General features: G+C 51.7%; 2 protein-coding genes across 2 annotated transcripts; both read right to left on the bottom strand.

Annotated features, from left to right (window-relative positions):
* LOC120324225 lies at nucleotides 1–13,660 on the bottom strand. The gene is made up of 7 exons (XM_039386101.1): nucleotides 13,383–13,660; nucleotides 9,395–9,615; nucleotides 8,556–8,653; nucleotides 3,997–4,074; nucleotides 3,545–3,700; nucleotides 1,328–1,537; nucleotides 1–310 (listed from the first exon to the last, which is right to left on the bottom strand). Exons 2-7 carry the CDS (start codon nucleotides 9,476–9,478, stop codon nucleotides 85–87), a joined length of 852 nt encoding a protein of 283 aa, XP_039242035.1. The 5' UTR covers nucleotides 9,479–9,615; nucleotides 13,383–13,660; the 3' UTR covers nucleotides 1–84.
* Nucleotides 9,918–12,045, bottom strand: CHST14 (carbohydrate sulfotransferase 14). Its single transcript, XM_027749296.2, has one exon. It carries the CDS (start codon nucleotides 12,043–12,045, stop codon nucleotides 10,981–10,983), a length of 1,065 nt encoding a protein of 354 aa, XP_027605097.2. The 3' UTR covers nucleotides 9,918–10,980.
* Nucleotides 13,661–20,464: the final 6,804 nt, after the last annotated feature.

Here is a 20,464-nt window from a genome sequence, read left to right as displayed (position 1 = left end):
GGGACGCCTTCCTCTAGCCCAGGTTGCTCCAAGCCCCATCCAACCTGGCCTTGGACACTTCCAGGGATGGAGAAAGTGTCCTCATCACTTGAGCAGCTCAAGGATATTTTGTTCTTTGGGGACAACAAACCAGTGCAACAACAAACACCTGAGCCAGGCAAAGGTTTTGATGAAGCAGCAGTTTCTTGGCTTGTTGGAACAGTGCAATGGATGAGTGTCGTGGCTGGGGATGGGGCATATCCCTCTATCCCAAATCTTGGCTGTGAGTAGTAGGTGTCCGTCGCCATATCTGGAGCACAAAGACTTCACCCTGTGGCATATTTAGAAGGTGGGTCAGTGCCTGAGCAAGGCAAACACTCCTTGGGCGCATTTGAAAAACTCTTTGGAGAACGCACGTCTTCGTTCTGTAGGATAAAGATTGTTCCTAAGCAACAGGCAGCACTTTGTGCCGTGGGAAGAGGTCGGCTCGCACGGGGAGCCGTGAAATTGCTGCGCATTTATTCTTTTAAATTGTGGTTTATTGGTGGGAGGACAAAGGAGGCTCAGAAACGTGCGTTCTGCAGGTGGAGATGGGGACACGTGGCCGCCGACAGCAGGCGGCTGGTTTGGAACGGGGGGGACTCCATAACCTGCCTGGCTCGCTGGAGGAGCCACCCCTGTAACCAGACCGGGCATCCCAGTTTCTCCAGCCAGATGTGCAGATGCAGCCAGGCTCATCCCCGAAATCATTGCTGCTCTGCACGGCTGAGTAGGACTCAAAAGATCCCAAGTGATGAGTTTTCTGGGGGTGATGCCTCAATCTCTGCTCCCTGGGTAGTTTAAGTGGTGTATGTCCATGTTCAGGCTCCTGTGGTGGAGGTGGGAACCCAGTGCTGGGCTGCTCTATCCCAGAAACTGCTGGATTAAGGGTGGGTTCTCCTGTCAGATGCTCCTTGGCATCTCAAGAGCCTCTGAGGCCCATCATGCAAGCAGCACACACAGAAAGCAGCATCTCCTTGCACCCACTGCCCAGCTCGGTTTTAACCTCTTGATTTCCCAGGAGAAGCCTTTGGGAACAGCCCCCAGACACCAACAGCCCCACAGCCACCACATCTCAGGGTCCCAGCAGCTGCTGGCTACCATGAGCTTCTGTGCTCTGTGGGGCTGAGGACTTTAAAGCCCCCAGGCAGCACATCCTCACCCCTGCATGGAAACTGCCCTGGTATTGCCCATCCCTCCTGCTTCAGCGAGCAGCTCAGGCTCTCCCGGGCAGACACAGCCAGCTGGATCCCAACAGGATCCCTAATCCACTCCTCTTATGCCCATCCACAAGCTGCTGCTCGCTCACCTTCCTGCTGAGACCTCCATGGTGATCCTAGAAGGACCATATGATCTTGCTGTGGGGTGACCAGCGGAGACAGGGACGCATCCAATGTGATTCCAGTGACCTCTATCCCATTCCCACAGAGCAGCTCCCTCCTTGGCTTCCTGTATCTTCCTTGGGGCTGGGCTGGGCTGCTTATCCCAGAGGAGCCAAGCAAAGCCCTGATTGTCCCTCCTGTAATAAAGGCTTTAAAAGTTCAGGCTGTGTGTGTGTTGGTCTGAATCCCACAAAACCAAGAAATCTTTGACTGCAGGTCAGTCACATCACAGGAGGATGCTGACTTGGATGTATTTAGCTCTGTCCCCATATTTGTCTGATATTTCTTCCCAATATCCCACCTAACCCTGTCCTCTGTCAGTTTGAAGCCATTCTCCCTTGTCCTCTCACTACCAGTCTTGATTCCTTCTCTCTTTATTTCCTCCCATCACAACCTCTATTACTTCACTCTTAATTAAAACCCCTAAATTGCCCTAAATGGCTCTTCTTGCCCTTTTTTATCCTCCCAGCTCTGGCTCAGAGACATTATTGTGACAAGGTGGGTGGCTTGGAAAGAGGAAACACCCACACACACACTCATCCCCATCACTGCAACCATTTATCTGCAGGATCATTTAAAAATCCATATATCCATCCTGGAGAACTGATCCACAAAGAGGATGAGGTTTCCTCTTCTGTGTTTCCAGACTAGACTGGAATTTGCAGGTACTGAGCACTGGGAGAGCAAATCCCCACCCTCGGGTCCCCCTGCTGAGATGTTTTGCTCATTCCCCAAATTACCCTGCAGGAAAAGGGAAAACACTGTTTTGGGGGGGTGGATTAAAAGCTGAGTGACTTCTGAGAATAAACCCAGAAATCCCGGAGCTGCCGTCTCCGATTCACAGAAACCGGATACATAAAGGAGAGCAGTGTTTGTTTTCTTAATGGAAGTAAATTAATTAGATAAACTGGGGAGAAAAACATGCTTGAAGGCTGATTCTGCAGAGCTTTCCTCGCTGGGAGGTTTTCTACCAGGAACCTGTGGGTATAAAGGGGATATTTCTGTTAAATCATCCTCAGTTATTAATAGTTTTGCCCAATATTCTGCCTGAGCACTTTTCCTCCTCACAAACTCTCTTGTCGGTTGAAAAATGGTTAATAATGAATGGACTCTGTGATCTTAAAGGTCTTTTCCCAACTAAGCAATTCCATAATTCTATGATCCTCTTTTCTACTGGCATTTGGTGCCTGTAGCTCTCCCACCTGCCAGGACACAGCCCAGGAACATCCAAGATCATCTGTTTGGAGTTGTCATTGACTTGGAAACTGGGAATGCTGCATTTAGGTGGATCTCCATCTGCTTTTTGCTCACACAATCCTCCCTAGATTGATTATAATTAGTGATTTCAATAGCCCAGATATGACTTCAGCCTCCCTGTTTGTTTTTGTCCCCCGTGCCCACCCTCCAACCACCCTCCTACCTCTGGTGACTTGGTGGCTTCTTCCTCACACTCAGGAGCCCAGGATGCTGACACTTCCCTGAGTTGTGTGAGGGCACCTCCAAGGACCACCTTCCTGAATGACAACCCCCAGCATCAGCTCTGGGCAGGGATTTTTAAACTGAATGAGGACAGGGATAGATGGGATACAGGGAAGAAATCCTTCCCTGTGAGGGTGCTGAGGCCCTGGCACAGGTTTGCCCAGAGAAGCTGTGGCTGCCCCATCCCTGGAAGTGTTCAGGGCCATGCTGGATTGGGCTTGGAGCAACCTGGGATAGTGGAAGGTGTCCCTGCCCATGGCAGGGGACTGGAATGAGATGAGCTTTAAGGTGCCTTTCAACCCAAACCTTTCCAAGATTCCATGATTCTGTGTCTTAGCACCTGGCATGGAAGAACAACCATACCTCCTCCCCAAACCTCCTCATTTCTCATCTCATTTCTAATCTCTCTCTGCCTTGGGCTGTTTAGAAAGTTGGAAAACTTCCCTCAGTGTAATGACCCTGCCAATGGGGTTTTCCTCATCAGAAACCTCCAAAAGGGAAAATACTGGAGACCAACAGTGGGATTTAACAGCAGGAAGCACCTGGGCCATTTAGGCTCAGCCTGTTTAGATGTCTACAGCTCTAAGGGGCAGACAATGTAATATATTACAGTGCTGTTCTTTCGAAAGCACTCGAGAGATTATTATTTGAAAGAGCTTACCTACATGCAAGGTATTATTCCCACTACTTGATCCCCATCCAGGTTTCTCCCACGGCTGCAGATGATGAGGCCCTTTGTCCTGGCGCTGTAGAATGAATCCTGATGAGCAAGGACCAACGCTGCTTCCATGTGTATTCTTGGAAATTTCCTTCTTTGTCTCCTAATCAAGCGCAGCAAACAAAATTAGCCTGGTAATTTTCCACTGGTTTTAGCCTCCCCCCCCCCCCCTTGCTGTGTTTGTTCTGTCTGGATGTCATCAGTGATGACAAAACAGCCAGAACAGAGGAGCTCCTCGGCTGAGCCGGGATTGTCGGGCAGATTTTGTTTGTGGAGCTGGAAAATGCTTAGAAAATGTTGGTTCATTTTGTCTCATTACTGTTATTTCCTGGTTTATTAAGAATAATATTCCAACCCAAGCCACCGCTTCTGATTTCCTTGATAGGTCTTGCAAAATACCTTTCACATTTCTCTGAGCAGATTCCATGGGCTGTGCCCAGCTGTGCCCAACTCTTTCTTCCTGGGCCTTGGCTCCAGCTAAAGAGGCAGATTTGCAACATGTACATGAGTAAATTAGGCTTATTTTCACTTATTTTGGCTAAAAACACAGTTGCTACAGCTCAGGCCCCAGTAATGATCCTGGAATGGTTTGAATTGAAAGAGGCTTTAAAGCTCATCCAGTGCCACCCCCTGCCATGGGCAGGGACACCTTCCACTAGCCCAGGTTGCTCCAAGCCCCGTCCAACCCGGCCTTGGACACTCTGGGGCTGGATCCCATGGGATCAGACGGACTGAACCCCTCCCCATGGATGTCACCTCTCTGTGAACCGCTGGATCCTTCAGCAGTGGTGAATTATTGAAAGCGCCGCAGCTGATTTATGGACGCGCCCGCTTCCGACTCATCCCGTATTCCCCCGCTGCCTCCGCTCGCCGTGAGACGCTCCGGAGCACTCACATTTTAATTTCTGTAAGCGTGGCAGGCTCCTGCTGCAGCAAATGAACCAAGATTTCCTAAAGCCCAGTTTACTTCTCATCCATCAGTTTTATCCGTCATCCCGCTCCCGCAGCCGATGCCAAGAAGCTCCTTAATCACACGCCACGGTCACTGTGTCCTCGCTCAGGGAAAAATCTGGCACTTGCCAGACTTAATTCAACATTGTCCCCGAGCTGGCGATGAGGTGCTTTGTGCCAGTCCCAAAAACCTACAGCCACATCCCAGCTCGGCGCAACCGCCCGGGGCTCTCCCGCAGGCCAAGGATGGAGCAGGGCTGGGAGACACCCAAAAATCCCACACCCAAAGCATCACTTTTACTGTGTATTAATATCCAGTTACGGGAGCAATGAGGGAGACCCAGACATTTCCTGCAGCAGGGACGGGGTCATCTCACATCCCCTGGCAGCAAAGACCTCGGGGTGATGCTCCAGAACCCCCTACAGGGTCCCACCACAGCAGGGTCCCAGGCAGGGGTGGTGGGTGGCTGTTTGCACCCCAGGATCACTCCAGCCTGTCTCCTGGCTCTGATTAGGGTAATTAGGCCGAGGCCACGCGCAGCGTGCGGGTGCCGGACGCTAATTCCATAAAGGAGGCGAGCGCTGTGATTGCCGCGGAGGGAAGTGCTGCCGAGCGCTCCTGGTTGCCATAGGAACCCATCAACCCCTGGGAAAAGCCAAATTGCTGGACCGAGTCGGCTCCCTCGGCGGTGGCAGTGGGGGGCTCTGCCTGGTGACACCTCTCCTGCTCCAGGAAGCAGGAATGGAACCAGGGCAACCTCAGGGGGTGAAACGTAGTGGTGGGGATGCCTGGAACTCCAGACAGACCTTAGAGCCCTTTCCTGTCCCTAAAGGGGCTCCAAGAGAGCTGCAGAGGGACTTTGGACAAGGGCTTGGAGTGACAGGACAAGGGGGAATGGCTTCCCACTGCCAGAGGGCAGGGTTAGATGGGATATTGGGAAGAAATCCTTCCCTGTGCGGGTGGGGAAGCCCTGGCACAGGTTGCCCAGAGAAGCTGTGGCTGCCCCATCCCTGGAAGTGTTCCAGGCCAGGTTGGACGGGGCTTGGAGCAAGCTGGGCTAGAGGAAGGTGTCCCTGCCCATGGCAAGGAGTGAATGGGATGGGCTGCCCTGGCAGGGGGATGAAAGGCCCCTGCAGGTTTTACCAGGGCTCCATTGCTGAGCCTCTGTGTGATGCTGATAAAGCTCCAAAGTTCTGGACTAGGATCCTTGCAGCTCCTTATCCCAAAAACACAGCAAAAAAAGGCATTGCAATAATCCCACTGGCTGGCAACAAGAGCATGGAGAAGCAAACATGAATTTTTAAGATTTACCTTCAAACTCAGCCCAGGGCACAGCCTGGTCCTTCTCACCACGGCAGGGACTGTCACCTCCCGGGCCACCCCGAGCCCAGAGCAATGCCTGGAGATATCCAGGCAGGTTTACTGATGCTCATCCCTCCTGTATTAACAGGAAATCTTAATTTCTCTCTTTGCCACGGGGCGTTTCCAGGCTGGCAGCTCCTTCCTTCCACCTTCCTGGGTCTCTATAATTATTTACGTGTGGGCTGTGTTTATTGGCAATTAAATGGTTCAGTGGCTCCGAGACATCAGTCTCCTCTTAACATGTTGTCTGCCAGATTGCTTCCTGCCGGCAGCCCCTGTGGGATGGGGAATTCTGCCGAGCCCTCCGGGGCTGCCTGTGGATGGGAGGGAGCAGCTGGCAGAGATCCCCCCCCGGAAAAATAACGCTCTGGCAGAGCAGGTTTGGAATTTGGAGCCAAGGGGAGGGGATGAGGTTGTGTTAAACACCGTGAAACCAGGCGGATCCGAGCCCTGGGAGAGCAGAGGGGTGGGCAGGGACGGGCTGTGCAGGAGCATCTTAGCCTGGAGCAGGGAATGGAGGGATGTGACAGCCTGGGATGGGGCCATGCAGAGACTTGTGCCTTTGCAGCTCCATCCTGTTAGTGCCGGGAATTTGCTGCCGGAGCCAGTCCTGGCTCCAAGGAGCTCTTTGTGAGCACTCAGCAGGGAAGAGTCCCCAGTCCTGCTTTCCCAACAGGACTCTGCCACAAACCAGATGTTTTTGTGGCCACCCAGAGCATCTCCAGCTCCTCACCCCCAGCGGCTGCTGCTCGGTTCCTTCCAATCCCCCAGCCCCGAAACACCCCCCAGCCCTAGAATGCCTCCCTCAATCCCACAGAACAACTTGATTCTGGATGGGGCTTGGAGCAACCTGGGCTAGTGGAAGGTGCCCCTGCCCATGGCAGGGGGTGGAACTGGATGATTTTTAAGGTCCTTTCCCACCCAGATCACTCTGGGATTCTCCCCAAAGTCGGGCTCGCTGGGCTCTCATCAGCTCCACTTGGACTTGCTAATGATCAGGCAGTGGGACGGGGGTATGGGATGAGTGAACAGCGTGGGGATCCAGATATTTATATGTATTTGTTGTGGTTTTACATTTTAAATCTCAAGCCTTTGCTGTTTCCCCCTGCCCAGCCCTTTCCCGGGTTAGAAACGGGCCTGGATCGCCACAATTCCACCCCTCTGCCAGCAGGAGATCCGAGCCCTTGCCCAGCCACACTCTTTATCCTTTACTCCTCACTCTGGCACCTTAGAAGTCCCTCAGCAGGGGTTTCCTCAGGCACCTGCGTGTTTCTGCTGGTTCCCACACCCCTGTTTTCCTCCTCACCTGATGCTCCCCAATAAACAGGATTTTGCTGGTTGCTGGCAGCTTTTCCCAAGCCCTCGGTGCTTCCAGGAGTGCAGAAGGATGTGTTTAAGCCCTGAAGTGCCCTGTTGTTCCCCATTCCAAGCTCCCACCAGCAAATAGCACTCACCAGAGCCACGGAAAGATGCAGTTCCCATGCTGATCCCGGGCCTCACTGCAGAGCTCAGCGAGGATAAACCCTGACGGGGATTTATTTTAGTCCCTCTTGTAACTCAGCAAGGATTCTGTGACTCCCATTAGCACTTTGGGGAGGTATAAAGCAAATTCCTCAAGTTTCTTGCCTGGAAATCACGTTAAGATTTGCTAAAAGCAACAGAAGATGCAGTCTATAATTCTGGGTCTGCAAAGGAAAAGCTTTTGGTGAGTTTAAATCCAAAAGTGGTTTTTTCCCCCAAAGAAAAGGAAGCCACCATTGCTTTATAGGCAAATGGAAAAGAGACTTGGAAAATGCCCTGACACGGAGAAGTGGTTGGATATAACCAAGGCAGGAGACTCCTGCCTGTTACCTGAGACAGGATTCCAGCTTTGGTTCCCAACCCCACTACAGATGTCCTTTGGGATCCCAAACGTGGGGCAGCCCTGCTGAACTTGGTGGCACCAGCGCTGCAGGGGGAGCAGCTGAGGTTCTGCAGAACCTTCCCGTCCGACTGTGACATTTCTGATTTCTCCTCTTTTAACCCAAAGGACCGACTGCCAAGGATAAGGGTATCCAAGGAAAACCCCGTGGAGGCACGTGGGCCCTGGCAGAAGGTGCGTGACCGACAGGTGTCCCCTCCTCCTTCCCGCTGGCGCTGGGCCTGGGGATATTTTGCTCGAGATGCGACTTCCATTATTTCCATGGCAACCATCCTTTGTCGGGGCTCAAGACGCGGAGGTTTTTTAACTACTCCCCGTTTGCCAATTCAAGCCCCAGAAGGACGCGGGGAAGTTCTCATTCACATGCAAAACAGCCGCGATAGAAGCCGAGGGGTGCGGCGGAGGGGGCACCGCTCGGGCTCTTCACCTCGGCCTTCCTCCTTTCCCTGGTTTACAGGGGGAAGGAGCCCCGTCCAGGGACACTCTGGGATCCACCACACGTGTGTGTGTTGGGGCACAGTCCTGTCAAACCCACCCATGGCAGCAGATGGACCTTGATGAGCTTTAAGGTCCCTTCCAAGCCAAACCATTCCATGATTCTGTGAATGCCAAAATATCTCTACACACAACAGATCCACTGGAGACATTGTCCTTTGGCTCCACGTTTGTACCTGAGCTGCTGTGAATCCCCTCCTCCCTGCTCCCGCAGCCATCCCCTCTTACCCTGTGCTCCAGAGGATGGCTGGATTCCTGCTCCCACCTCCAGCACCTGCTGGCAGCTGTGGAATCTCCTCCTGATTTATTCTACCCTGGAGAAACACCTGACAAAGGAAAGAAATGATACAGCTGCCGAGGGAAGTGACTTTTACTTTTCTTCCTGCTTGTCCAAAGCTTCCTCGGGGAATTGTGCCATTGGCCACGGATAAAGCAAAGCCCCAGTGATGGAAACCTGATGGATTTCTCATTTTTGCTGACTTACAGACAAACTTCTGCCCAAGCTACAAGGTTCCACCTGCATTAAAATCCTCTTTACCAGAGGGTAAAAGGAGGTGGGAGTCCATTTGCTTTATTTAAAGAGAAAAAAGCGACCAGTGATACCCAGAAGACGAGTGAGAGAGTCAGAGAAAAGCAAAATCCTTCTGTGCACAATAAATTAGATTAAAGGGACAAGAGACTGAAATTTAATATAGGGAACAGAAGTTGCAGCAGATAAACAAACAAGCAGCATAAACCTTGAAAACTACTGAGAAATAAACATTTAATTAAAAACCCAATCACCAAACAAGCAGGAAATGTTCCCTCAGCTTCCCAGAAGCGCAGATAGTGAAGTCTCACCGGCTTATTCCTAGTTAGGGAGACCTGGATGTCAGGTTTAATTACAGCTCAGCACACCCCCTCCCCCCCCATCAGCATCTGTTTTATGAAAAAAATCCGATTCCCAGCTGGATCTGGTGCCTGTGGCTGGAGGACAGGACAGATCTCCAGCTCTTCCAGCACCAGGCACCAAAACCCCTGAGGACAGACAGGAATGTTGCACAAGGAGAGCGAAGCCAATTTCTTACCCATTTTTGTCCAGGATTGGTGGCTGCAGATTCAGGACACAGCCAGGAGCTCAAATCCATGAATGCAGCAGTCCTTGCTCTCATGCCCAGCCATGATCCCTCTTATGAAAGGGAAAAATCCCTCAGCCCAAACTGTCCTGGGCTACTCAATCCAACATTGGGTTTGGATACAGCTCCAGGCCCTTCTTCCAGACAGTTTTACAAATCCCGAAGGAAACACCCTAAAAAGGGGGAAGGACAATTAAGAGGTGAATCCCAGGAAGCCACCAGCTCCATAACCCATCCCTGCCACTTTGTACCAACTCCACAGCAGTGAGGAGCCCATTTGGCTGCTTTTCATCCCATTTCCCCGTGTCCCGTCTCAGCGTTCAGCTCCGATGTGTCCCTTCTCCATTTGTTACTGCTGCTCTGGCAACTAAAACACTAATTAATCCCAACAGCAATAGCCAATTCATCACACCTCCACGAGGGGCAGAGGCCTCTCCAAGAACACAAATAATCCCAAGGAAAGGCACTCACAGGGTAATTCATATAAAAACTTTATTAGAAACGAGGACACGGCCTCCCAGGAACAACATCCCGTGTTATCTCCTGAACTTGTACAATTTCAGAGCCATAATTAAATACAAGAGCTACAAAAAGGGTGTGCACAGCTATAAAAGGAAGGAGAACTAATCCCCAAAATGCCATTGTTTCAAACACGGCCGGGGAAAGGATTTTTCCACGGTGGTTTCCACGCAGGGCCCACGAGGCTGTGAGCTGGCATGATGCCCGTGGGATTTGGTTTCCATCCTAAGGACCAGGATGGGGTTTGGTCTTATCCCAAGTCTGTATTGCTTTAATTCAAAGGGAAGAGCAGAGTGTCATGGTTTGAGATTGCATCTGATATGTGATGCTGGTTAAATAGTTGTACTTTCAAACCTTAAAATCACACAGAAAAGGAGTATTATCCTATCCCTAGTTATATTTCGATGGTAAATAATAATAATTATCAATAATAATAATAATAATAATAATAAAACCCAGAGGTACTACTGACACAGAGAAAAAAAAAAAGACCAGCCTCATTTAAGCACCATCTACAATGAGAAAACAAAAGATAAATGGGGCCTGGTTTATAAAATAACCTTTTTTTTTTTTCTACTTATACCCAAACCCCATCTGCTGTCTGAGCCAGGACCAGTTTAACAGCGCTGATTTTTAGTGCATCAACTGCCATGGTATGATTTCGACTCAACCACACACCACTTCATATAAAACATGGGAAAGGAGGAAAAAATACTTAAAATATATGAATTTCTCAGGTTCCTTACGTGTGTTTTCCACGTTGTGCCATAAAAAAAAGGATTTGGAGCAAGATAAAGAGATACAAAAGCTACTGTGCTCGAGTCAGCGGCGAATGTACACAGGAGAGTCAGAGCCGTACAAAAAGTATCCTAAATAGCAAAGGCAATATAGAATATTTCATATAAAACAGGGTTTGCAAAGTATAAAATTGGGAAACAATGCATAGAAGAGCGCGTTTCACACAGCGGCAACGGCTGTGCTAGCAAATCCTTGCAGCCGAGGCGGGATTCCCACCGGAATCACTGCCTGCAGAACTCGCTGGTGATGTTGGGGAGGGGGTAGGCGAAGAGGGAGAAGTCCAGGATGTATTTTGGGAGGAGCTCCTTGATGAGCCGGCGCTGGGTGTTGCACAGGTAGTAGTGGAGCGTCTGGGCCGTGACGGGCTTGTACCAGGCCTGGCGCTCCGGGAAGCGGATGAAGGAGGGCGCCTGGATGCGCTCCAGGACGTGGTCGGCGTCGTCGCGCAGCCGCTCGTAGGAGCCGATGAAGTCGTACCTGACGGCGCAGGGCTGGCACAGGTTGTAGATGGGCATCCAGTGCTCGTTCATCCGCTCCACGTCCTCGTCCAGCAGGTACCGGAGGAACTCGGAGAAGGTCACGTCGTCGCCCGCCGAGTTGCCGCCGTTCTTGCGGTACCTCCGGACGATCTCCACGCCGTACTTCTGCTGGTACTCCTTGATCTCCCCGAACTTGTTCCGGTAGGCCGAGAGCAGCCTCTCCATGGGGTTCCGCACGAAGAGGAACTTGTAGTAGTGCTTCAGGCGGTAGCTGATCTCCTCGGGCTTCATGTCCCCCAGGAACACCAGGTCGCTCTTGTGGTCCATCTTCCCCTGCACGTCCACGCTCTCCAGCGCCCCGTCCAGCACCTTCAGGATGCGCTTCCAGTTGGAGCAGGCCACCTTGGGCACGTAGCAGTAGAGGAAGCGGTACTTGTCGCTGACCAGGAGGTGCCGGAGCAGGGTGCGGCGCTGCCCGGCCGGCAGGTCCCACACGGTGCGGGGCATGGAGCGCTGCCCGCACAGCGCGCGGATCGTGCGGTTCCGGGTGTCCCGCAGCACCTCCAGCTCCAGCCCCGGCCCCGCGGGCGGCTCCCGGCGGGACGGTGGCCCCGCGGGCGGGTGCGGCGGCGGCGGCCCGACCTGTGCGAGGATGCCGCGCTGGATCATGAGGAGCAGCCCGCTGGAGGCCAGGATGACGCCGAACATCAGCATGGAGGGCAGCAGCGCCGCGCCCCGGGAGCGCGCCCGGCTGCGGCCCGGCGGGACCCGGCGGGGCTCGGCGGGGCCGGGGGCGCGGGGCTGCATGGCCGGGGGGGCTCCCGGGCCGGCCCGGCCTCGGGGGGTCCGGCCCGCGGGGTCAGCGGGCGGGGCAGCCGCGCTGACGGAGCGGGGCGGGAGGAGGAGGAGGCGGGACCGCCCCGCGCTGCGACCGCCCCGCCCGGGGCCGGGGCGGGGAGAGGGGAGTCACTGAATCCCGGAATATTTGGGGTGGGAGGGGTCCTAAACACCGTCCAGTCCCAGCCCCTGCTGCGGGCAGGGACACCTTCCACCAGCCCAGCTTGCTCCAAGCAATATCCGATCTGGACTTGGACACTGCCAGGGATGGGGCAGCCACAGCTTCTCTGGGCAACCTGTGCCAGGGCCTCCCCACCCTCACAGGGAAGGATTTCTTCCCTGTATCCATCCCAAATGCCCCCTTCTTTCAGTTTGAAGCCATTCCCCCTTGTCCTGTCACTCCAGCCCCTTGTCCCAAGTCCCTCTCCAGCTCTCCTGGAGCCCCTTTAAGCACTACAAGGGGCTCTAAAGTCTCCCTGGAGCCTTCTCTTCTCTGGGCTGAACACTCCCAGCTGTCCCAGCCTGTCTCCAGAGCAGAGCTGCTCCAGCCCTCTAATCACAAGAATCCCAGAATTATTTAGGTTGGAAAACAGCTCCAAGATCATCAAGTCCAACCTGTGCCCGATCCCCGCTTTGTCACCCAGCCCAGAGCACTGAGTGCCATGTCCAGTCGTTCCTTGAACACCTCCAGGGAGTGGTGACTCCACAACCTCCCTGCGCAGCCCATTCCAATGTGTGATCATCCTCTCTGTGAAGAACTACTTCCAAATGTCCAACCTAAACCTCCCCTGGCACAGCCCAAGGCTGTGTCCTCTTGTCCTCTCCCTTATTCCCTGGGGGCAGAGCCGAACCCCCCCCATCTCCCCCCTCCTGTCAGGGAGTTGCAGAGAGAGAGAAGGTCCCCCCGAGCCTCCTTTTCTCCAGGCTGAGCCCCCCCAGCTCTCTCAGCTGCTCCTCATAGGACTGACTCCCACTAACCATCCCTCTGGAGCAAGCCCAGGGCCACCCATGGGATCCCCACCGGCACCTCGTGAAACGGATGGTTTTTTTTGCAATACCAGGCCAAACCAGCCATAATTAGTCATCGTGCCACACTTTATAATGTTCTCTAATTCTGTAATCCCTGCACAGGTTTAGCACCTGGAGGAGGAGCAGACACCCGTTACCTGCAGAGCCGAGGACGCTGTGCCACCACCTGAGAGCCAAAGGACGGGATTTTCCAACACTTTGTTTGGGCATTTCCCCCAAACCACCTCTTTGAATGACTGCAGCTGTTCCACCACCTCTGCTTAAGGCAAAGCACTAACCTGGCCATCAGGATGCCATTTCCTCATCCAGCAGAAATCATTCCACGCTGCCATTATTCTCCCTGTTTTCCTTCAATGAGTTTTCCGAGCGTACCACGGGGCCTGGGCTCTCAACCAGCCTCGCAGGGACTCTCTGTCAGGAGCTTTTTTAACATCAAGAGAAAACCAGCTTCCACTTACTTTCCTTTGATCAAAAGCCAAGAGCGTTTTGTCAGCCAAGGCAGACAAAGCCCTTGGAGTGCAGTGCCAGAGCCTGCAGCTACATTATTTCACATTTCCCAGTTTTATTTGGATGTAAATACAGCTTTAGCTCTAAGAGGACACGGATATCCTACCCTGCCACCAGCAAAGCTGCACACATGAGGTGATACCAGATTCCTGCTCCGATTGCAGAGGGCAAGTCCTGATCTGATCTCAACACCAGCCCAAACTGAAGCTGTGCCAACATATATAATCACTGAGGCAAAAAAAAAAAAAATCAGGCCTTCTTGGAAATCCCTCCTCTTGGAGAAAAAGCCTCACTGCAGCAAACTCCAAAGCAGCAAAGGGGAATTTTTATTTATTAGTCTGGCACCGCTCATCCCTTTTTGTTCCTATTCTCCCCTACTATCTCCAGGTCAGGAGCAGTTGCATGTGGTAACAGAGTGGTTCTGGAAAGAGAGAGAAATAGGAGGCTGCCCACGAGGTCACTGGGGCTATTTTCCAAAGGGAATTGGATTTAAGGACTGGTCTGAAGAGCACAGGTACAGGGTAGGATGCAGAGTCCCTGTGGGACCAACACAGCCAAGCAAATACACGGCTCAGGGGGTGGTTTGCAGGGTTAAACTCTGTGTCACTGAAGAAAATTAATTGTGGTTACACTCAATGTGCCTAATTAACACCCAGAGTGAGCAGTAATTTGATTTTTGAAGCAGTTAAAAGCCGCCTCACGTTCAGAGTGCACGAAACTCCGGGAACATGTTTCCCAGACAGATCCATTCCTTCAGGAAAGGTATATTTAGCACATAAAATGTCACAGAGGAAACAAATCTTCAGGCTCCTGTGGTTTGTTTATACAACAAACCACAACGATGGAAGGGTTTGGTTCTCTCTTATGAGGGAGAAGGGAAACCCACACAGCCCTTCCCAGCAGATGCTCTGCCAGGCCTCATCCCTACAGTTCCCACTTACAGGTATAAAAGCAGGCTTTTTGTAACTCACAGCCCCTTTCAAGATGCTTCCAAACCCCAGCAATCACCTTAAGAGCACCACGGGTAACTGGAGGAGTAAGTTTCTGGGCCTTTTCCTCACTGTTTACTTGCACGAGCAGAAAACCAACATTAAAATACATTACTGTTATTATTATTATTATAATAATATCACATTTTAATATCATCTGCATTACACTGAGGCAGTCTCCCAGCAGCATTTATGCACACTCAGGTTTAAGACAGGCTGCAGAACTCACCTGGGCTGTCAGAGATCAGGAATATTTATCAGTCTGACAAGGAAAGGGCCAATTCCCAGAGGGGATGGAGGAAAAGGCTGAGGGACGCCCCTGTCCATCCTGCTTGGACCGAGGCTGGACACTGATGTCATCACCAGTGCCCTGCCAAGGCTCTTCTGCCCCTTGGGCTGAGAACAGACATTTATTTTGGGCTGAGGAACTGCAAAAAGGAAGAATGTGTGAGGCTGCTGGAAAAGCTGAGCTGGAAAAAAGGAGGTTTCTTTAAAAAAAAAAACAAACCAGTTTGGGCTGATGCCAACTTTCCAGGCAAGCACCAGGAGGGTGATTCCTAACAAAGGAGACCCCTTGGATGGGTCTGAGCAGCTCCGGATCAAAAGGTAAAACAAGCAAAGGAAGGAGAGATCCGATGCTGCGGCTTCGTGTCCAGAGATTATCCTGTAATTTGGTATAATAAAGCCTCTTATCCGAGGGGATAAGCACAGAAGCCGCTCCACAATCAGCTCATGACCAAGGCAGAGTTTCTTATCTCTAGGGAAAAAAGCCTTTTTAAACAAAGTCAAACACTCCGAATGAACGCGCTGGATAATTCCAAGGAGATGGTCACGACCGGCTCGGTCAGAACAGAAAAATCCCTGTTTTCAAGGAAAACTTTGTGCTGAAGGACCTGGTTATAAATTCATGGATATGCAGTTGGCTGAACTTGCAAAGACGTTACTCCGAGCTCAGTTCCTCGCTATGAGCTCAGTTCCTCCCTCCCTGCTCCACTGGGCATGACTCTGGAATTGCTTTTGAATGGAGCCATCCCGGGAGGATCAGCTCCTCCATGCCAGGAGAACCACCAAGCACCACACGCTCAGCAGGGGCCATGACAGCTCTTCCCCCTTGGATTTGGGATGAGGATGCACAGAGGGGGACGGGAGCACATCCCAGTCCCCAGAGATTGCACGGACAGCGAGACATGGCCGTGGAAGCTGCAGGGCAGGGAGCCAGCACAGCTGGCAGGCACTGCATGGATACACATTCCCCCGGGGCTGCACGCTCCATATGCTCCAGCTGGGCAGGGGGTCGGAGCGAGGTCAGGAATATTCGGGAATACCGCAGGCGCTGGCACAATGGGGACGGCGTTCGGTGGCTGTGCCTCAGTCTGAGCTTTCCTGGTGTTTTCCTGCTCCCCAGAAAACCCAGGATGACATGCAAAGCCCATCCCAAGCTGAGTGTATCCAATTTTAAGTCAGTAACAACCACAATTCCCTTGTTCTACCCTTTATCCTCCCGCTGACCCATCCCTGATCCCACTGATCCCTCTCAGCCCAGGGCTACTGGATTCACACACCATCGGAGTCAGAGCCAGCTGGGGCTTTACCACCAGTTTTCAGTACAAACACACACTAAATCCAGCACAGCTCAAACCTGTGTCGCAGGAGAGTCTCCAAGTCTCTTAACTCATTCCAGGTCTATCTCCTGCTCTTTACACGGAGTTTCCCGAGGCTCCCAGGTGGCTCCTGCGGGGCTGTAATGAACTTGTGAGTGTGTGTGTGTGTGTGAGATTCCTGCTGGAATTTGTCCAATTAATGTTTTTGTGGTTTCACAGGCAGCAGGGCGAGGACTGAACCTGCTCCAACACCTACAAAACCTGCAGCATCTTGTCCCTGACACCACAAATCACTGTTCCGAGGGAAAAAAAAACGGGAAGGGACTAATAAGGACCCATTTTCCTGAGCCCTGTTTAGGTTTTTAACATCCTTCCATGTGTCAGGAACAACAAATAGCCTGTGAAGGACGTGCTTTGCCCCAGGAAAACTATTTGAGGGGGATGTTGGAGACTGGTGGTGGATGGGTGCCGGGAGATCTGGGGGCTAAGCTGAAAGAGATGGGATCTGGCTGGAAATAGGGAGAAATTCATCCTTGAGAGGACAGTCAGGCATTGGAGGAGCTGTGCCATCTCTGTGGAGCCCAGGCTGGCTGACTCACAGAATCTCAGACTCATTTGGGTCGGAAAAGACCTCTAAGATCATCAAGTCTGACCTTCAGTCGTGGTGTCTGTGAAAACTTCCCAATATCCTGATTTTTTTTGTTGTTCTTCTCAATATGGTTTTCTGTGTGTGACCCGGATTTTATAGGAACTGGAAGTTTTGTGCCTTCAGGCCATACAAGGGCAGCATGTTATTTGAATTGCTGTGTAATCCCTAAAAAGCATTTTCCTGAGTATTCCAGAGGCACTTTCCAAGGAAAGTCTGAGGGTTTAGTATCAAGCCCACTGTAAATGCCAGTTGGAAATCCTGAGTCCACGAATTACAGCAGCCTCCTTCCTGCTTTGTTACTGTTGATGTACACACTCCATTCATTTTTCCTTGTAAAATTCCCTGTGTGCACAGCAGGATCCTACTGGTGCTTTTAAGGAACAAACATGTACAACTAATCCGAAATTTTCTCTAAATGCAGCATATTTACAAGGTTGTTTCCAACGTTTTCAAGCCTTAAACGTATCAACATAAAGGTGGTTTGGAAAACGAGCATTGAGAGGGAGAAAAATGAGGGAGGAAACTCAGGATCCTAGGGATGAAAAATGAGGGAGGAAACTCAGGATCCTAGGGATGAAAAATGAGGGAGGAAACTCGGGATTGAGGGAAAGGCAAAGAGCAAAGAGCAAGCGAATCCCATCCCTCATGAAAAATTAACTATTAGAAAAATGAGTTATCATAAAACATGAGCCATTGTTAATTATATCAAAGAGCAGAAGGGACTCCAGCAAGAATTCCGGCCTGACATCTGTCCCAACAGGATTAATTTAAAATAAACATCAGGAAGAACGAAATAAATCAGTTGGTTTGTGCCTCCTCTCGCTCCGGACCGTGGAGGAATGAGGCTTTCTGCAGGAAAGCCACAGAAAGGGCTTTTCCCCCTTCTCTATCCATAAAAAAACCCCATTGCATTGTTTCCAGATTTTGGAAGAAAACTGATTAGGAAAGTTAAATTGCAGGAAAATTTGCTCAAATATTAGGAAAAAAAATGAGTTGGGAGCAAGGGGCCTGTCCTTGTCCCTGGAAAAGGGGGGCTGCTGCCTGCCTGCATCCCTGGTCCCAAACCCGCACGCTTCCCTGCGGCTGCTGTCAGGTGACATCATGTTCCTGAAACAGGGAGATCCCTCTGGGAAATCAACTCCCACGGGGTGTCCCAGCTTTCATCTCACAGGGAGGTGAGAACAAAACCCAACCGTGCTCGTTAACGTGCCATATAATTCCCTTTTTATAGACTAATTATCCGATGTGGTACAAATCCCACCCCACTCACGGATCTTTGGCTGGGATAGGGAGAAACACCCTCCCCCCAGCCTGGGACAGGGAAAAACATCTAATTGCTAAATCAGCTTCATCCTGAGCAATCCAGAGTCCTCTCCTTGAGAAATCCATCTCCTTGGCCCACGGACAGCAGAGGATGCTGTTCCCTGCTGGGAGGGTCATTCGTGTGTAAGAAGAAAAAGAGGGAAAAAGGGATTAAGTGGAGGTGAGGAAACATCTGTAGAGCACAAACCACAGCTCGGGCCGAGCAGGATGGGATGGCCAAACACATCTGGTCTGCTCCTTAAATCCAGGTTCAGGGACCACCCAAAAGATGGAGGAGAAACCGGAGTTGGCTTCATGCAGCTCAATCCCTATGTATTACAAGGGAAATAAGAATGGGATGTTCCAGGGACAAGGGAATTCCAGGGAATTTGCTCTGTGCCCTGAGCCAGGTGCTGAGGGGCAGGGGAATTTACCTGCTGCAGAGGAAGGAGGGGAGTTTTCTCACCAGCTTTTCCCAGAGCACTTGATGCTTCCGAAACCATGACATTCCCAGTGCGGGAAGCAGGAACGCTCTGGGAACAGGCACAAACTGCTTCCTTGTGGGAAATCTGGCTGAGTTCCTGGGATTTTCTCATTTATGGAGTGCTAAATGCTGCCAGGTGCCATCGTCCCCATCCTGGCTTTCCCGTGGGCTTCCTACAGTTGCTGCATCCCTGCTCAGGCAGCGGCCTGGGAAAAGCAGTGAGCACAGCACAGGAAAAAGCTGGATTATTGATGAAGTTATGATCTTAATTACATTATTTATGAGTGCAGAGAAAGCAGAGTAACAAAGAAAACTCCGAACAGCCTGGCTCCATGGGAGAGCCGGACACTCCCAGCCCCGCTTTGCCGAGCTTTTGCTCCATTTCCTTCCAAAAGCCCCTCTCCACCAGAACAGCCTGTTTGTTGTTTTCTAATACGGATATTCCGGTGCTCCTGCTGCTCCGAGAGCGGAAAGATATTCATGGAGATGCAGGGTTTTTCCAGCCTTGTTAAATTGATTTTCTTTTAAGAATCACTGGGCGGTCGAAGCGCTCGGGCTCCGGCCTGTTTTCGCGGAACACTCCGGAGAGGTTTATAGAGATATTAAAATTAAATACGAAGCCACGGAATAAATGGTGCCTCCATTCAGCGTGTCTTGTAAATCCAGTTTAAATGGTTCCCTTTATTAAATATCCCTTCCTCTTAAAAATGGATTAACTGCTCTCACTGGAGGCTCTGACGGAGAAGCCACTGGATCCCTATGGCAACGCCGTGCTCCGACAGCCCCTCGCTCCACGCCAGGCCCTGGGCTTCATCCCAGTTCAGGTGTCCCCATTATGGCACCTCCTGTTACTAATCACCATCTCTAATTAATAATCACCATCTCCCATTATTAATTACAACCCCGAGGCCAGCACCGAGTGCTGTGACTTCACACCACGCTGGAGGGTCCCATCCCATGTGGAACACATGGATAGCATCTGGATACCTTTCCCGGTGCATCCCAGTGCTCACCTGATTCCTCCTCCGTTCCCCTGATTTTGGGCTCGTTGTTTTCCTCTATTCCTTCCTTTGTCCTCAGTCTCTCACACTGCCCAGCGCCGCTCCGGTGGCACCTGCCTTCGGTGGTGGCCGTCCCCCAAGCTCTGCAGGGGCCCTGCAGAGCTCTCGATCCATGCTCCAGGCTGGCATTTGGAACTTAAGGAAAATTCATGTATGAAGGGCTGATTTAGCTGGATTTTGGGGGTTTGCAGGAGGCTGGAGCGCTGCAATCTCAGCCAGTCCCCACCACGCAGTCCCCCAGCACAGCTCCCTTCCTGAATGGGAATTACCTTTCTGCTGAGGGCTTTTAGCACAGGAAACAGCCTCCAGGAATGTCCAGCTGGATGTTTCTGGAAAAACAGTGCCACGCAGGTGAGCTGTGAGTCCTGCTGCTCCTGGATCCCAGGAATGCAGCCACAGGGATACACAGTCAGGGCAGGAGCAGTGGCTGGAGCGGAACATGAAAAGCTCAACCTCATTTTTATTTAGCTTTGAGTGACACAGGCGGTGAGGGAGCAATTCCAAGAGTGGCTCCGCGAGGCCACGGCTGGTTTCCCATGGATGGATCCTGTGCCAGTGGCACCAGGGGCTCACTGTGCTGCCAGTGCAGCGTTTGGAGCAGCAGAGCCAACGCTGGCACACAGGGATTAGCGAGCATTTATCCCTTATCTCCCCCTAAACCCCCCGCTCGGTGAGCCAAGCGTTTATCCCATATGGATGGGGTGACAAGGGCACACTAAAACTGGGAATTGCCCACGCTCGGGTCCCTGGAGCCACCGGGTTAATAC

The sequence above is a fragment of the Pipra filicauda genome, unplaced genomic scaffold, assembly GCF_003945595.2.
Source record: "Pipra filicauda isolate LSUMZ 115617 unplaced genomic scaffold, ASM394559v2 scaffold463_size517996_pilon, whole genome shotgun sequence".
NCBI lineage: Eukaryota > Metazoa > Chordata > Aves > Passeriformes > Pipridae > Pipra > Pipra filicauda.
The sequence above is the reverse complement of the archived record's forward strand: the minus strand, read 5'-3'. Positions and strand labels throughout refer to the sequence as shown.

Excerpts from the sequence above, each read along its gene's own strand:
- LOC120324225 (XM_039386101.1), bottom strand. The coding sequence starts at position 9,478 with ATGAGAGCAAGGACTGCTGCATTCATGGATTTGAGCTCCTGGCTGTGT. Across the intron at positions 4,075-8,555 it reads GCCATCCTCTGGAGCACAGG|CTGGAGCCAAGGCCCAGGAA; the intron begins GTAAGAGGGGAT and ends CTGCCTCTTTAG. Across the intron at positions 311-1,327 it reads ATGGAGGTCTCAGCAGGAAG|GGTGAAGTCTTTGTGCTCCA; the intron begins GTGAGCGAGCAG and ends AATATGCCACAG.
- CHST14 (XM_027749296.2), bottom strand. The coding sequence starts at position 12,045 with ATGCAGCCCCGCGCCCCCGGCCCCGCCGAGCCCCGCCGGGTCCCGCCG.